This window comes from Polypterus senegalus, chromosome 10 (genome assembly GCF_016835505.1).
Source record: "Polypterus senegalus isolate Bchr_013 chromosome 10, ASM1683550v1, whole genome shotgun sequence".
In the NCBI taxonomy this organism is placed as follows: Eukaryota; Metazoa; Chordata; class Cladistia; order Polypteriformes; family Polypteridae; genus Polypterus; species Polypterus senegalus.
Window position 1 is genome coordinate 67892024 of NC_053163.1, and position 17299 is coordinate 67909322.

The 17299-nt window shown below is 40.0% G+C and overlaps 1 protein-coding gene and 1 long non-coding RNA gene across 2 annotated transcripts; one reads left to right on the plus strand and one right to left on the minus strand.

Moving 5' to 3' along the window:
* Window positions 1-2464: 2464 nt before the first annotated feature.
* On the minus strand, window positions 2465-5584 carry cldn2 (claudin 2). The gene has a single exon (XM_039765900.1). It carries the CDS (start codon window positions 5526-5528, stop codon window positions 4749-4751), a length of 780 nt encoding a protein of 259 aa, XP_039621834.1. The 5' UTR covers window positions 5529-5584; the 3' UTR covers window positions 2465-4748.
* A 137-nt stretch (window positions 5585-5721) lies between these two features.
* LOC120536231 lies at window positions 5722-16386 on the plus strand. Its single transcript, XR_005635075.1, has 3 exons — window positions 5722-5978; window positions 9444-9641; window positions 16363-16386. It is a non-coding gene; the product is annotated as an uncharacterized LOC120536231 (long non-coding RNA).
* The last annotated feature ends 913 nt before the right edge of the window (window positions 16387-17299 follow it).

Genomic DNA, 17299 nt, shown 5'->3' on the forward strand with positions numbered 1-17299 from the left:
AACCACAGAGTAAGTATAATAATTTTGACACACATGCTGGCTTTACACGAAGTCATATGGTCTTGACGAAAGCGTGCCGAGGCCCAGAACATTAAGTGCAGTGTGAGTTCAGGCCAGCAGGGGGACAAACACGCTTGTGCATCGTACTGAACAAATGTGTCTATTGTGAGTACACCCATAGAGAAACATTTTATTCTTGAGGTTTTTTGTAGCAAATTTATGTACACTGATTTTTTTTCTGGTTTGATTAACTCTTTACAGCACCCACCATTTTTTGGTAACCTGTGTTTGCAGAAAGTCAATCCTTTCATTCATTGAGAAGTGGAGAAAAGAGTTTCTTTAGGGGTAGCATGTTTAAAAGAGTATTTTATTTAAATTTTACCCAAACTCTCAAATTTACATCTTCCCCCCACTAACCTTTCCTTAGGTTTTTCCAGCAAAGAAAAAGATATAAATTTTTATTTTATATAGTGGCATCTATAGAGTATAATAAATACCATGACAGTTCATCCTCACGGTAATTAACCCAGCTATAAAATGGTGTTCTCTTGCCTATATGGTATTTTGAATGTATTATCATTGCCTGAAACTGGTGCAGTCATCAAGCATGATATTACAGAAAAAGAAACTGCCTTAGTAGATGCTTAAGTTCTGTGGCAATATTATTTTAAAACATGTACTGGTCTGTAAAAGAAAGTTCTAAATAAAAAAACAGCTACAGTATGTGCTACATTTGATTTGGCCCACTTTTGGAGCAGACTGTTTAAGCCACCAGGTCTCTGAATTTGTAGTTCAGTGTGAGGACATTTGTTCATCTCCTGAACCTGCTCATGTGTCAAATTTTATATAAAATTTATTCTAAACCAGTACCCCATTATACTATTGTGCTCTTTGAAGAACTAATTTTAAAGTAACATATATTCTTATTATAATTTTAAACATGTTGCAATCCTTCTATTCTGCAGTGTCAGAATAACCACATTATCATTTTTCATTTTCTACACTTAAGACTTCACTCAGTAAATTGTCTAGACAGGCACCAACTTTGCCCTCGCCACCTTTGTACTGTGCATGGTTCCATATTACTTTGAGGGAGTGGTTGCTGTGTTCAGGCTGACTGTTCAATAAATAACATAAATAGCAAGTCATTCCTTGATAAACGCAGTAAAAGTGTTTCTGTTGGTATTAGCCCAGCTTTTTCCACTGGCATTCATTTAGCTGCTTGTTTCATGGTTAAAATTCTGTAAAGGAAGGTGTGGGCAGACAGGCATTTTGGTCGGGTAGGTTTGTGGCATCTTTCCGGGTTAGGAGACCTCTAAAATGGAAGGTCAGAGGGAGAATACATCATGAATCAAGTGTTCCCCTATGCGCTGAGTGACAGCATTCCTCAGATGTGACTTCCTTTTGGACCCCCACAGGCTTGCATGGGAGTTATAGTTGTGCTGGGAAACCTTGTCCACCTTCAGACAATGGAAGTGCAATCCAAGTGCTTCACCTTCCCAAGAGTCCAGAGTGGAGTCGTGCAAAGCTTGCTTGGAAGGTGTCAAAGCACCGTGATGTCCCTACATTAATGGATTAAAGGCCAGAAGTCCATGTGACCATCATCATCAAGTCCTTCCATGAGAACCCTGAATACAATGTGGACTGATCATTTATGTTAGGTAGAATGCCTAGAGGGGGCTGGGCGGTCTCATGGCCTGGAACCCCTGCAGATTTAATTTTTTCTCCAGCCGTCTGGAGTTTTTTTTTTTTGTTTGTTTTGTTTTTTCTGTCCTCCCTGGCCATCGGACCTTACTTTTCATCCATCCATCCATTTTCTAACCCGCTGAATCCGAATAGGGTCACGGGGGTCTGCTGGAGCCAATCCCAGCCAACACAGGGTACAAGGCAGGAACCAATCCTGGGCAGGGTGCCAACCCACCACAGGACACACACAAACACACCCACACACCAAGCACACACCAAGCACACACTAGGGCCAATGTAGAATCGCCAATCCACCTAACCTGCGTGTCTTTGGATTGTGGGAGGAAACCGGAGCGCCCGGAGGAAACCCACGCAGACACGGGGAGAACATGCAAACTCCACGCAGGGAGGACCCGGGAAGCGAACCCAGGTCTCCTAACTGCGAGGCAGCAGTGCTACCACTGCGCCACCGTGCCGCCCGACCTTACTTTTATTCTATGTTAATTAGTGTTCTCTTATTTTAATTCTTACTTTATCTGTTTTTCTCTTTCTTCATCATTTGAAGCACTTTGAGCTACATTATTTGTGTGAAAATGTGCTATCTAATTAAATATAATTGTCTTCTTGTTGTTGGAGGAGAAAATAAAACACACAGAAAAGCAATCATTGGGAGTTCTAGAAGAAAGAAGGAGAACCATTGAAAAGAGAAGCCCTGTAAGTAGGTATTTATTTAATTAAAGACTTTATTTTAATGTGAGACCCTGCTTGTAGTAATTGTGTCAAGGGTGAGAGATGCCCCCTGCAGGCCACAACACTCTTTCACTAATTTCATCATCTAGAGTTTGAAGTCGTGAATAAATTATGCTAATACACTCCTTCATTTTTTATTTGTTCCAAGTTCATACAAAAATATCTAGACCTCTAACAATTTACATAGACATCCCCTAACAAAAAAGAAAGGCATTTTAACCATGGAAACAGTCATAATAAATTAATCTACGGACTCCAGGGTGGCTGAGTGGTCATTTATAATTGAAAAACCCCAGAGGTTTATTTTGTAATGAGAACAGAAGCTCCTCTGTGGACTAGCTGACAATAGCATATATGAGATTGTAGGCAGTGTGGGATAGTGGATAAGTTCAAACCCTGAGGTTGTGGGTTCTGATACTGACACTGTGTGCCCACGAGCAAATCACTTCACCTGCCTGTGCTCCAAATAGAAAACAAAAGAAATGTTTCCAATCGTATCACAAATGTTGTAAGTCCCTTGGATAAAGGTGTCTACCAGTAAATGTATTGTCAAATTAGATGTTGAGGTTAACCATTATAAGGTTTAAATACTGAAGAAAAATCTTAATTAAGTTATAATTTATCTGTTCTGTTACGGATTTGTTGTCTTTGTTTACTTTTTATTTACTTTTGTTTCCCCTGTGGCCTGAGGTTAGAATAAGCCATCCTCCTTGCATTTGTAAAAAGAAACTAAAAGAGGTTAAGTGCTGTAAAATCTTCTGCTCTAATACCCAGCCAGCCAGCCAGGGTGAGCCTTTAAAATGGTCATTTAAAATAGCAAGACTTACTTTTGTAATTGTAATGTTTCTTATACTATGTGTAAAGAACTTCATATGGAAATGTTATATAGAAATAAATGTTCTTTGTTTTAGCCGATTCCCCTTTTAAATATAAAGAGCAAATCCAGGAAAACACATTTGTAAAGAACATAGCATTAAAAAGTGTAGAGCCAGAGTTCATATTCCCACTAGAGCAGATTACAAAGTGCTGTGTAAGTTTGCGTTTGTGGCGACATGGCTTGTAGGTAGCATTCAGCAAATCAATAAGACGAGACAGAACAATATAGTACACTAAACGCAGACCACACCACTTTAAAATATTCATATCATTCAGGACATTAGAAGTATACTATGAAACATATACAGAGATCGCATTCAGTTTGGTTTATTCTGATTATGGCATTCTTCCCTGAATTCAGGCTCTTACATAAATTGTTAAAAGTATGACAACACTAAGGTACACAACAGTACAGCATTCACACGTTTAAATGCACACATATACAGGTGAATAAACAATAAAACATGAAATTCAGGGATGCATTGGTGTCTAAGGAAAGCTAAGCTGTGTCAGACATTGGATTTCAACAATCAAATAAGAATAGTGAAACAAACAAGTTGCCAGTTCTCCTTTCTTGTCCACTTAAGTAAATTTCTCCCTTTATGTCCAATATGGAAATGTCTCTTTCACTTTTATTTTCCAGTCCTCTTTGGCGTATGTAGCTCTAGATGTGGTGGTGGCTTTAAATCCAGTGTCCTGGTGCATCACTGGTAATGTCTGTCTTGTTAATATTCATTAAGTGGATAGGAACTCACCTTCTTTCCATTCTGGAGTCGCATTGTCCAGTCACGCTGACATCCAGCTCTACCTGGATGACACCCAGTGTGCCATTGGGAACTGTGTATGGATAGATGTATAAAAAGCAAGCACACTTTTTACCCTACTGGGAAGTATTTGTAGATTTTTTCATCTTTGTTGGTTGCTACAGGAAGAGCTTGCATGCCATCTCTAGATTCTTAAAAAAATGTACTTTTTTGAACTTCCAAACCAAACCTCTTGCCATTATATAGCTCACAGTCCCAGTTTCCAGGGAGGATTAAATTTGGATTATCTTTATTTGTTTGCCTTAGGTTTACCTTCTCATGTTGTCTATCTGGGCAGCCAAGAATCAGTTCACTCTGGTGTCTATACGTTGTTCATCATCTCCCTCACAAGTTATTTCATGCAAATTGACAGTGAACATAGAGGGCTAATCATAGAAAATGTAGACCATGTGCTGTACTGATAAGTGCAACATAAAACTCTAGTACCTCTGTGTTTCTTCATCATATTTCCAGAACAGACTTAAGTACATTGCTGCTGACATTCATCAAGCAACAGATTCTCTCTTACCAAACTGTTGGATTTGTCAAGGATCTTGTATTTCAGCATATGTTAGCTTTGGCTGTTCCTGCAGTAGGCTGTAAAAAAGCAATCCTATGTCCAGTTTGTCCATCTCATACAAATCCATTGAGGTCATAGCCTGAGGAGCTGTTTCCACAGGCAGAAGATGCACTTCTCCCATCATGCCTGTTATTACTTGCTGGGTTGACAGCACTTAGTGCTGCAGGGTTCTGGAAGGTCATTGGATGGCTAGGATAAGCATTGGAGTGGTAGGGTCGAGGATGAAACGGTTGACTTCTGTGGCCCCGATACCTGGCACTTTCACCTTCATTCCTACAGCATGAGAAGCAGAGAACAGCACCACCGAATATGGACAGGAGGGCAGATGCCATGCCCAAGTAAAGTGCCGCTCCAATCTCATACTTAAAACTGGAAGGTATCACTGGGCTATAGAACATGCGGATAATTTCATTAGTTGTCCAGGAAATAGGAATGATGCAAAAGAAGCCAGCAGCTACGAAACAGAACCCTCCAGTTCCTGCGAGGCGTGATTTGGCATCTGCTCCTTGCATGAAAACAGTACACTTCATCCCAGTAATGGCTATAGCACAGCCTGCAAGCGACAGCACCATGGAGACGACCATCATGCCTCGAGCAGCCTGTAAGTCCGGTGGCAGAGCTAAAAGAGATTTGTAAGTTTCGCACTGGAAGGTGCCAGTGCTATAGTAGGCACATGCCATCCAGAGCCCTTTTAAGTACCCCACTGCCGTTATAATGTTTGATCCAATATGTGCAGTGATCCGCCAGTGTGGCAAAATGGTGGCCACCAAGGTTAACAGCATTCCCACTATTCCAAGGCAAAGGCCAATAAGCTCTGTGAATACGGAGAACATCTTGTAACTTCAACAACAAGGAAGCTCCTGACCAGAAACCAGATTGTGACTAGTCCTGTTTTCAGAAACCTGATGTTTAAAAGAAGTGTCTAGTTAAACATTCACTGGTTATAAATCACAATGCCAAGCTGAATCAATAAACCTTTGAACAGCTCCTGTCCGTGTGTTATATGATTCAACAGACAAAGCCAAAGCATGCAAAGGTGGGAGAAGTTAAAGATCGGACTTTTTTCTGGGTTTGGAGCGGCTCTTGACTGAAGTGCAATTCTGTATGCTTGTCTCCTTACTGTATGTAAGCTAACCATTGATTGACTGTATGCTTGTATGTTCAATCCATTTTAATGGTCATTTTGTGCCTTAATCTAATGAGTTTTGATTGGACGTCAGGATTCATAGTCAATCAGAAGAAATGAAATGCCCTACAAAAACAAGTGTGGAATGGGAATGAAGGTATGATTAAACATATAACAAAAAATACATCACCGCATGGTAAAATTGGAAACTTCTGAATGTGTTCAGCTAACATACTGTACTTCATAGTGCCAGATAGGATACTTTCAACTATTCAATGCCATTTCTTACCTTTAGCAGGAATCTCATTTCTTGTAAGTATGGCTCTATGGAAAAAAAAAACTCCTTTCTTCTGTACATTCTTAAAGCCATTTTCATGTGCCCAGTGCACAGCCCTTTGACTCTGTACTCGATCTGATCTGTATATTGGATTTGCCAGTTGCTCAACAGCATTCGAGACTGTTGACTTTGTCACATTTGTACTATTGGACAGAAGACTTCACTATCTGGCATGCTTTGTTTTCCTGCTGGGCAAACCATCCATCTTTCAGGATGCAGGTACCAATGCACTTTTGTACCATGGTAACAGTACTGCTTGCTAAAAGTAATCGGTACCCATCCCTGTATGGAATAATTTATTTACTGATCCATTGCAGGGTACCGGGGAGCTGAACACTATCTTGGCAAGACAGAAACCAAGCATAGATGGCTCATCAACTCCTGTGCTGGGCCAGTTTGGAACCTTCAGTTAGGATAAAGTGTGCATCTTTAGTATGTGAGTAAAAAAAGAAAATACCAAGAGAAAACCTGTCCAAAGATGAGGTGAACACATGATTTACACTTCTCTAAACCAGAGGGACAGCACTGTGCTTGTCCCTACTGCCTTGAAGTTCTAAGTTTGAATCCTGGCGTGGTCACTGTCTTTGTGGAGTTGGTGTATCTCTTCTGTGTCTCTCTGCATTTTTTCCCCAAGTAATCCCATTTCCCTGTCACGCCCCTGAGACCCCCCCTTGCCGCATACATGCTGTGGTTGGGCTCTGTGATTGGGCTGCTATCGTGTGTGGCGTTAGTTGCTTCCTTTTGTACAGTTCTGCTGGGGTAGGCTGCAGCTTAATCTGGCCATGATGCTTATTTTAGGTTTATTTATATTATCTTTTGTTTCTCTCAACATTACCTGTACAATCCCATTAGGCCCAAGGTTTTATTAGACCGAAGTAAACAAAGTTAAACTGGATTTGGAAGATACTCAGGCCCCTGCACTTAATGCATCTGTGTTGGAGATTTCATTTTAATTGGATAAATTTGCCGTTTTTGCACATCAGTGTAAACTCAATACCCCTTAATGACTAAGTGAAAACATGTTTTCAGAAAGGTTAGTAAATTTATTAAAAATCAAATCTGAAATCTTTCATTTATGTAAGTACTAGCTGTGTTTGATCTTTGGGACAAAAAACAACCCAAAGACTCCCTAGCAGTTGTACTATATTTGTAACGAATTACCCAGTGCCAAGGATGTGGACCCACTCATGCTTACTGCTCCACTGGCTTTCGTAAGAAGACACTGGTGATACCATATCTTAGTCGTATCGCTGACATATGAGACCTATTAATCTTTGTCTGGAGAAAATATCTCCAGATAGAGAAGGTTTTTAGTGAAAACTTCAAGCCTTGCCCCCTGTTGATGAGGTGTTTCACTTCCACATTGCTGAGCCACAGCATTAGCTTCGTTTTGAAGTTGTGTCTATTCATCTGTGTCTTTGGCATGATATTATTGTTATGCGGTGGCGTTTGATGGGAACAGGCCTTTCGTAGTAAGAATTGAAGTGCATGCAAGTGCAGAAAAAATGTAAAAGTGCATGCATGTGCCATCTAGTGGCTGTGGTTGAGCATGAGCAGAGCGGACTGCTCCATACACACACAGGTCTTTTGTTTACATATGTCCAATTTCTTGTGGCCCTGTAAATTGTAGTCAGGTGTATCCTTTTGGCTTTAATAATCCTTGAGAAGTGTCTAGAACTTAACTGGAGTTCACCTATGGCAAACAGTGGACTGGAGATAGTTTAGAAAGGCATAGAAGGTCCAACAATTAACACTGCATGTAAGGACAAAAACCAAGCCATGAAATCCAAGGAACTCTGTAAACTTCCATGATCAAAATGTGCAGAGGTATAGATCAGAGCTAGGATATAAAACCATTTCTAAAACTTGGAGTGTGCCCAGGGGTACAGTGGCCTCAATAATTGTGAAGTTGAATATGTTTGCAATCACCAGGAGTCTTCCTAGAGTTGGTTGTCCAGTCAAACTGAGTAAATTGGCAAGAAAGACTGGTCAGGGACTGATCACTCTAACAGAGCTTCAGAAGTCTTCTGAGATAAGAGAACCTGTTGGAAATACAGTATGACCATCTGAGCAGCTCTCCATCAGTCAGATGTTTATGGTAAAATGACAAGACGGAAGTCATTTGACAGTTTAAAGGACTTGGAAGAGCATGGAGGAAAAGATCCTCTGGTTTGGTGAGACAAAAAATAAACTGTTTAGCAGAACTCCAAGAATTATGTCTGTCGATGACCAGGAGCTGCTCATCACCTGCCTAATACCATCGCTACAGTGAAACATGGTGGCATATTCATGGTATGGGGATGCTTCTTCATGGCAGTTACAGGGAGACTGGTCAGAATTGAGCAAAGGATGAACGCTGCCAAATACAGACAGGTCATTGAAGCAAACCTGCTCCAGGTTGCACGTGATCTCAGTCTGAGGTGACAGTTTATCTTTCAGCACAACAATGTCCAGAATCATACAACCAAGACAAGGCTGGAGTGGCTCAGGACAACACTCTGACTGTCCTTGAGTGGCCCCATCCACTTAAGCCCAATAGAATATGAGAGGAGAGATCTGAAGATGGCAGTTTGCAGACGCTTACTGTCCAATGTTATGGATCTTGAGAGGATCAACCAGAAAGAATTGAATAAACTTCTCAAATCCCATGTGTGCAAAGCTTGTAGTGAGTTACTCAAGAAGACTCAAAGCTGTAATTACTGCCAGAGGAGCTTTTACAAACTGCTGAATTCAGGGTCTGAAGACATACATGAATGAGTGATTTCAATTTTTGCCTTTTAATAAACTTTCAGCCCTTTCTGAAAATACATTTTCATTTTGTCATTCATTATGGTTTCTTCAGTGTAGAACAATGAAAAAAAATGTCAAATTTATCCACTTAAAATTAAATCTCTTAACACAGTAAAGTGTGCAGAAAGTGAAGGTTCCGAGTACTACCTCAATCCACTGGTTATTTTTTAATACACTCTTATTTATTACAGTGCCAAAGTGTGGTGGTGTGTTGCATCTTGGTTGGACATGCAAGTAAGAATGTAACTGTACTCTGTGCCCGTCACACATCTACTACACTGCCACTGGTTCTACTAGCCTGTAGTGCAAAAATCAAATAATAAATGGATGGATTTACACGAAAAAAGGGATCACACAAAAGCAAATTAAGCACATCTTTCTAACAATTGACAAACCTGGTGATGCACAGTCTAAGGAGTTGTTATTTATGGGAAGTATTCACAATAAGAAACAATAGGCCTTGTAACTGGTTGTCTGATATTTCATTCACTACAGGTGAGGACATGTGTTAGGCCAAGATGGATACCCACCCTCATGACGCAAAGCCTTCAGCTCAACTGCTTTGACTTTGTAATCAGCAGGTTACTTCTGTGCATCTTCACGGCTCATATCCATAACTGCTTCATTGCTTCCTCCATTCATGATCTGTGACACGTTCTACGAGAAGGATCTGACTTCCTCCAGTGATTTCAGGTAAATGAGAGACCCTAAGCTGGTCATGTGTGAGTACGTGTGGATGTTTTCGGGTGGACAGGTTCCCGTCTGGAAATTGTTACTGGTTTTCAAGTGAACCTGAAAAAGAAAAAGCAATATGAATGAAAGGACTGAGGAATGAATGGATACATTTAGGAGATGCATCTTTGTACTTTTGGTTTTGTTTTGTTTTCGTGTGCACGTTAATGAAGTGAACAGCATTTTGAATTTATGGCACCAGTAGCACATTAGGCATGTGTTTTGCTATGCTTTTTATAGTAGTGCCATGCTATCTCTGTTGAACTTTGGCATCGTTTTATCAATGCTTGATAATTGTTTTTTATCTCTATAATAGAAACTTGCATTAAAACACTAACAGAGAAACTACAGCTGTAATAAATCCATTTGAGCTATGACATGACAGGCCATCTTATCTCATTTCTTCTTTTGTCAGTATATAATGAATAATGCACTGAAAACACTTTTATATGTTCCAGCACGTACATTTTTTATCTGCATTTCCACATACTGATACAGTGTTGACAGAATTTCCTGTTATTATTAATGTGGGAACCTATTGATTCAATGCACATGACTTCTTGTTCTTATTGTCTTCTCAAAAAGCTTAGGCTCTTACAAAAGCACCACTGTGAAGCTCAATTTAATTCACCAGTACCCTTGTTACAAAAGGATCAATCATAGCTGCATCTTTTAGTTGTAAACTCCGGAACCTCTGCACACGTACAATTTCTAGTGAATAAACAAGATAATACATGTAACAAAAGTACATCAAGTAATTTCATAATCTCCTAAGTGGATTGCTCTTTTCTATCTCAACAGATAACATTACCAAAAACTTGAGTGACCACTTATGGCACATCTTTATTCTGTTTTGTAACCTGAAGGCCTGAAAAAAGGCTTTATTTTATCTTAATGGGTCAGATGCAGTGTAGCTGAGAGGATCAAGACCGGGCTACGTAGTACTGTACTGAGAGACGATGATCCTGAGGTCTAAGTGCTGTCTCAGTGAACAGAGAAACAAAATCTGTACAAAATGTAACTAATTCACAGTTAGTCATCTTTTGACTTTCTGTTGTTCCTCAGTTTGCGTTGCTGGCCGTCTGATTGCCAGTTAATGACGACTCACTGACAATTAATGTTTCGCCACTCCTTAATCAACAGTGTGCTGCTACACATTCCTCTTTGTTTAAAGGGACAGAGCACAGTGACATTGTCTATCCTCATATAAATTTATTAAAAATGAATTGCCGTCCTTAAGCTACGTGAGATCGGCTGTTGTTATTGTAAGTGTTATTCACTTTGAGCATATGATATGAAAAAAAACAGTAAATCGCTATATGGAAAGTAACGACGACAAGAGGGATACATTAGTAGAATTTCATCCAAAGCATACTTGTCTCTCTATAACAGATCTATCATCAGAATGATTTGGGTGGTGTGTGCACCGGGAACCCTGGTCGACATAAGGTCTTGACATATGTGAGAATAAAGCAATGGAAACATTTTTCTGTTCTTCCACACAACACATATACACAGTTGATAGTACAATATATCAACCCCATGTAATATACGAGTGAACGTGTGTTTAAATATCCAAGGGGGACCACGCTTGAGGCCTTTTTTTTTTAATATGTGATGTTCATAGAGTGTAAATATACCATTACACCAGTGTGGCGGAGTGATTAAGGCTTTGGACTCAAATTCTGCTACTGACACTGTGTACCAATTGAAAAACCAAAAGAAATGTAACTAATTTTATTGTAAATGTTGTAAGTTGCCTTGGGTAAAGGCATCAGACAAATAAGTAAATGTAAATATAAGCGTGTGATATCCTTGGACCTGTGGTGGTCTAACTCATTTTCTCATTTATGTAGACAACATAGAAGAGTAGATATTTCTGTCTTGCTTTGCACCCAGCTTTTGCAAATAACCAAATTAATCCAACTGCCACCAAAGCTTATAACATACCTAGTTATAGGCTGGACAGTATTTGTAAATAATGTCTCATCCCAGTAGAGCACGGTAGCTATATAATACAAATAGTGAGAGATCTCACACCAGGTCTGTAGGACACCCGCAATGATATTCTGAAGGAATACTGCATGGATGAAACTGGCTGTATCTTTTAATGCGCATTGTCCGAACTGGCAATTAGGGCACACTGACTCATAAGTCTTTTTATTGAAGATTAATGGTTAAATGTATGTTGATCCATATTTTTGTATTTCTTATATTACACAATATAAATACTTCCATACATAATTTATTTTCTTCAGTGACGATGAGTTAAACATATTTGATTTGGTATCATGCTATACTTCAGTCCAAACATAAATATAAAATATGGTTTCCGTATTTCTTAATGGCACATTTGTGCTTTTTCATGTTTGTAACAGGCCTGCAGAATTAATTTTGCAACATTACCCACTATACCTGCTCACAAGGAGATCTAATTCAGTACGCAACTTTGTTCCCCTTGTCCAGTTCCAGAAAGGACACTGCAACTGCACTTAGTCTTAGTCTGGGACCACTGTGGTGCACACTGTAACAGCACTAAACCGTGAAGTTAGCCTTGTTACGGTAAATACTGTACGTACTGAGACCAGCTCATAGCACACTGAAACCTGCCCAGTAAGACTAACCAAGCACTAGAAAGGCGATTATACATCGTTAATAAGAATGACAACGGGATTGATATCCGCTTGAGGACCAGCTGGGATCCCATTTAACGTTGTGTTAAAAAAACAAGAAAAATCCAAGCTAAAGTGAGAGGGAAAGTTATCGTCCGTCTGTGCCTCTCTCTTTCTCAGGCAATAGCACTCTGTGGCTGAGCTCAGTTCTCTTCTGAAGTGGTTCCAAAAATGACTTCTGGTGACATTGTTGTTTAAATAGAACATGGAGCAGATGAGACAGGACCTCCAGGGCAAAACCAGAAATGACATTAGCGGCCATCGTGAGGCTCATCCTGTAGTTTGTGTGTGTGAGAAGAGAGGCTGTTAGTGACTGAATTTCCCAAGACTGCTGCATTTATGTTCCATCTATTCACATGTGTGACGTACATTTCTGAAGTACATCAAATTAGTTCTTAAAACATACAATCAAGGCATTACTTCAAAATGTGGGCTACAAAACTGTGTGCTTTTGACCTAACAACTTCCACCAACTTACTTGTTAGAATCAAAATTTATAGTTTACAGAGTCCTAATTTATACTTACTAACTTTAAACAGCTCTTCACATTAGATTGCAGGCCTTGTAGAAATACCAACATGTGCCAAGTTTGACAGCCATTCAGGTCAAGACTTTCCTTTTAATCTAAAAGATTAACCAACAAGGATGTCTACTAAAATAACTTGACTTTGGAATGGTCAAAGTGGCCTAAACAACACAATGTCTTTCTATAGCCCTTACCTCAATATATTGTAAGGCCAGGGAATCTCGTAGGACCACATAAATCCCTTTCTTTAAGAAGTTATTTGAATAACATACAGTGTAAATGAATCAAGACCAGCTATGTTATATGGTTGGAGACAGTGGCACTGACCAGAAAGCAAGAGACAGAGCTGGAGGTAGCAGAGTTAAAGATGCTTAGTTAGCATTGGGTGTGACGAGGATGGATAGGATTAGAAATGAGTACATTAGAGGGTCAGCTCAAGTTGGACGGTTGGGAGACAAAGTCAGAGAGGCGAGATTGCATTGGTTTGGACATGTGCAGAGGAGAGATGCTAGGAAGAAGGCCTAAGCAAAGGTTTATGGATGTGGTGAGAGAGGACATGCAGGTGATGGGTGTAACAGAACAAGATGCAGAGGACAGGACGATATGGAGCAAGATAATCCGCCGTGGCAACCCCTAACGGGAGCAGCCGAAGGAAGAAGAAGTCAGTGTAAATTAATCTCAACACTAGACTGGAGATGCCATGATCTTTGCATTTGTGTGCGTTCTTGTTTCTCACTTGAGATTTTGAGATATTTTGTTTTTTGCGTTATTAATTTTATTATTGCAACAAAGCCATTTTACGACAACTTTTGCATAACAGTAACCATATGGTTTATATACACTGTAATGATTACTGTATATGATTTATTCATCACATGATGAATTTGTGGCTTATTTAAGACAGAGGAGTGCCCAGTATCCAAACTTTGAATAATAACCTTGACAATCTATTTTGATTAATTTAGACGGAGAAAGGACAAGTTCAGGTACTCAGTTTTGGGATTCTGACTCTTCATCTCTTCATTCTTGTGTTACGTTTTTGGATTTTCAATCATTATTCCTTATATTTTTGATACAATAACTAACTCCTGCTCATTTTACTTGAAAATTATTTGCTTAGCCTTTGACATATCAATTTCCTCATCCATTCTTTTAGACTTTCAAAGCCCTTTTATCAGAGGCACTGCAGTTCCCAAACCAGGAAGTGATGGAGCTGGTTAGAATACCCTTGATGATGTCCTTGTAGAATATGGTGAGAATGGGGGAGTGGAGACTCTGTTGCACCCTCTTGGGGTATCTAGGTGGTGTTAATTGACCAGTTAAGGTCAGCTGGCAGGTGCACACCCCGGAATTTGGTATTCTTGACCAGTTCCACCGCAGAGCGTTCGTTATGCAGTGGGGTAAGGACAGCATGGGCCTTCATGAAGTCAGCAATCATCTCTTGCGTCTTGTCCACATTAACAGACAGATTGTTGCACTTGCACCAGTCAGCCAATTGTCGTATCTCCATTCTGTAAGCTGACTCATCTCCATCTGCTGATGAAACCCACCAATGTTCTGTTACATGCAAACTCAAAAGCTCATTATTTTGATTATCACACATCTCTACACTGGAAGAAGCAACATGACTTAAGATTTGAATGGACCGGCAAAATGTCTTTGCGAGGAATTTGTGTAAATACCAGAGATTCAACATACATTATTAGTCGATAACATTTAATAGAATGCTAGAGGGCAAGCAGATGCCAAACTTTTCCCATCCCCTTAATAAAGTTTGAGCGTATAATGCACCTATAGTGTCATAACTTTTGTACTGTATATTATCACACTTGAAAACATTAGCTGCATTTATACATTCAGCCTCAACAGTAACAGGGTTGAGATTCATGTATGAATGAAAGCTGAAGTCAGTGTCCCGCGAAACTCAACCTGGCAAATTTCCTGTCGAGACAGACTATGATTCCCAGGAATCTATCACGTCAGCTAATGTGTGAACAAAGCCGTTAAATGGCCAGGTCAAGCATGTAGAAAGTCATATCGGCTTTAAGGCAGGAAATGTTAGGTGAGCAAACTGGTTGTATGTTTCGGATAAAAATGCTCAAATTGTAAGAATTTGTAAAATTGAAGAGAATTTTCTGAAATATTATGAAATCAGATGGGCTTTAATGTAAGATAGTTACTCTTCATCTGAGCTATTGAGAACATTTGTTGTGTTCATATAGATCAGTTCATGAAATATAAACTTAATAACATGGTGTTTGTTTTATTTTCAAGTGGAGATTAATTCTGAGATACTGAGCAAATATATTTGTTGCAACTAAGGTAAGGGTGAAAAGGCAAATAATATTCATCCATTGGTGTTTTACAACAGAACAAACAGTAAGCCACTTTTTCCTAATTTCCTGAAATTCTATTATTTCTGTTCAAGAACTACTTAATATAATTTATTTAGCTTTCAGCTTGAAGCAAAATTCACACAAGCTCTTAATAACGTGAAGATTTTTTGCTATTTTATTATTATTTTGGTTTCTTCCCACAGTCCAAAGACATGCAGGTTAGGTGAATTGGTGATCCTAAATTGTTCCTAGTGTGTGCTTGGTGTGTGTGTGTGCGCCCTGCCCGGGGTTTGTTTCCTGCCTTGCTCCCTGTGTTGGCTGGGATTGGCTCCAGCAGACCCCCATGACCCTGTAGTTAGGATATAGCGGGTTGGATAATGGATGGATTATTATTTTGGAGTGTTTTTCGCAGTTTGTTCTTGTTTGTTTTCTGAAATTAATTTTGTTTTTTTCATCTAATTTTCCATTGTGTCCTTGATGGCATCATCCATTATTAGTGTTGCTCTTGTTTCCAGGGATACTGTCCCATTGTTGCACATACGTCAGGTGTCTTGTGTGAACTTTACAATTTTATTGCTCTGTGACTCATGCCTGCTATCTGTGTTCCTGGTTTGCCTTTGGAAAGCTGGTAATTAAATTGTAAACTGAGACATTTTATCTTTTCTCTTTGGTTTTCCTTATTTGCCAAAAGAGTCACAATGACAACTACCCAATCTTTAGTACTTAAATTCAGGTAAACTAGATAAAAATGATTTAGGTAGCAACTGAAAGACTTTCATTTTGGGTGTGTTTCAGATTGAGTTGTTATACAGTAGGCTCATTGACAAACTGAAGGGCACTAAGTATTTGAGGAGGATCCATAGATCTGCTGCTCTTCTGGATTTAGAGGTACATTTTAGATGGCCATCTCAAGATGGCCCTTAGTCGGCTCCTGCAGATGAAGCAGCCCAGCACACTGGTAAAACACATAGGAAACACATAGGAAATGCTGGAAAAAATGAGTTTGCAAGTATTGTCAGAAAGGCAAGTGTGGTCTGTGCTCCTCAACTTGTTAGGATAAAAGCCACCTACTTGATAGACAGGGAATATATATGACTCAGCTTTTTTTCTTTGTTTTTGAATAATTAGTCTATATTTCCCCTTTCCAGTGACCTCATGACCCCCATGCTCTCTCAATCCATCTACTGACTTCATAGGAAGAGTCACCAGAGACACGAATGTCACTGCCAAGGTAAGTAAACCTCTCGACAAGGTCGACACTCTCTCCGCAAACAGACACACTGCTAATGGCTGTGCCCAAAAGGTCATTAAAGGCCTGGATCTTGGTTTTTATCCAGGACACTCGCAAGCCCAGACACTCAGACTCCTTGCTTAGTTTCTCGAGTGCCCCAATCAGAGCCTCCATTGACTCTGCGAACATCACAGCATTGTCAGCAAAGTCAAGATCAGTGAGTCTTTCTTCACCAACAGATGCCCTACAGCCACTGGACCCACACGACTTTGCCCAACATCCAGTCCATACAAGCACTGAACAGAGTACGAGCAAGAACACACCCCTGACGAACCCCAGAATCAACTGGGAAAAACGCAGAGGTTCTGCCTCCACTCTGCACAGCACTCACAGTACCAGTGTACAGGCCGACCATGATATCCTGCAACCTCGAGGGGACCCCACAAACCCTCAGGATGTCCCACAGGGCAGCTGAGTCAAATACATTACAAAAATCAACAAAGGCTGCAAAGAAACTCTGCTGATATTTGCGTCTGCACTGCATATGAACCCTCAGTGCTAGGATGCAGTTGATGATAGACTACTTAGGCGTAAAACCAGACTGTTCTGGTCGCTAGTAGGTGAGCAAGTGATCATGGATCCTATTGAAGATGACCCTAGCAAGGACCTTACCCGGCACCGAGAGCAGTATTAATCCCCCTGTAGTTGTTGCAATCCAGGCAATCACCCTTCCCTTTCCAGATAGGGACGACAAGTCCAGTTTTCCAGTCAGTTGCGATGATACCAGTCTCCCAAATGGAAGTAAAGATTGCTTGCAATGCCAGGAGGACAGCCTTACCACCAGCCTGGAGAAG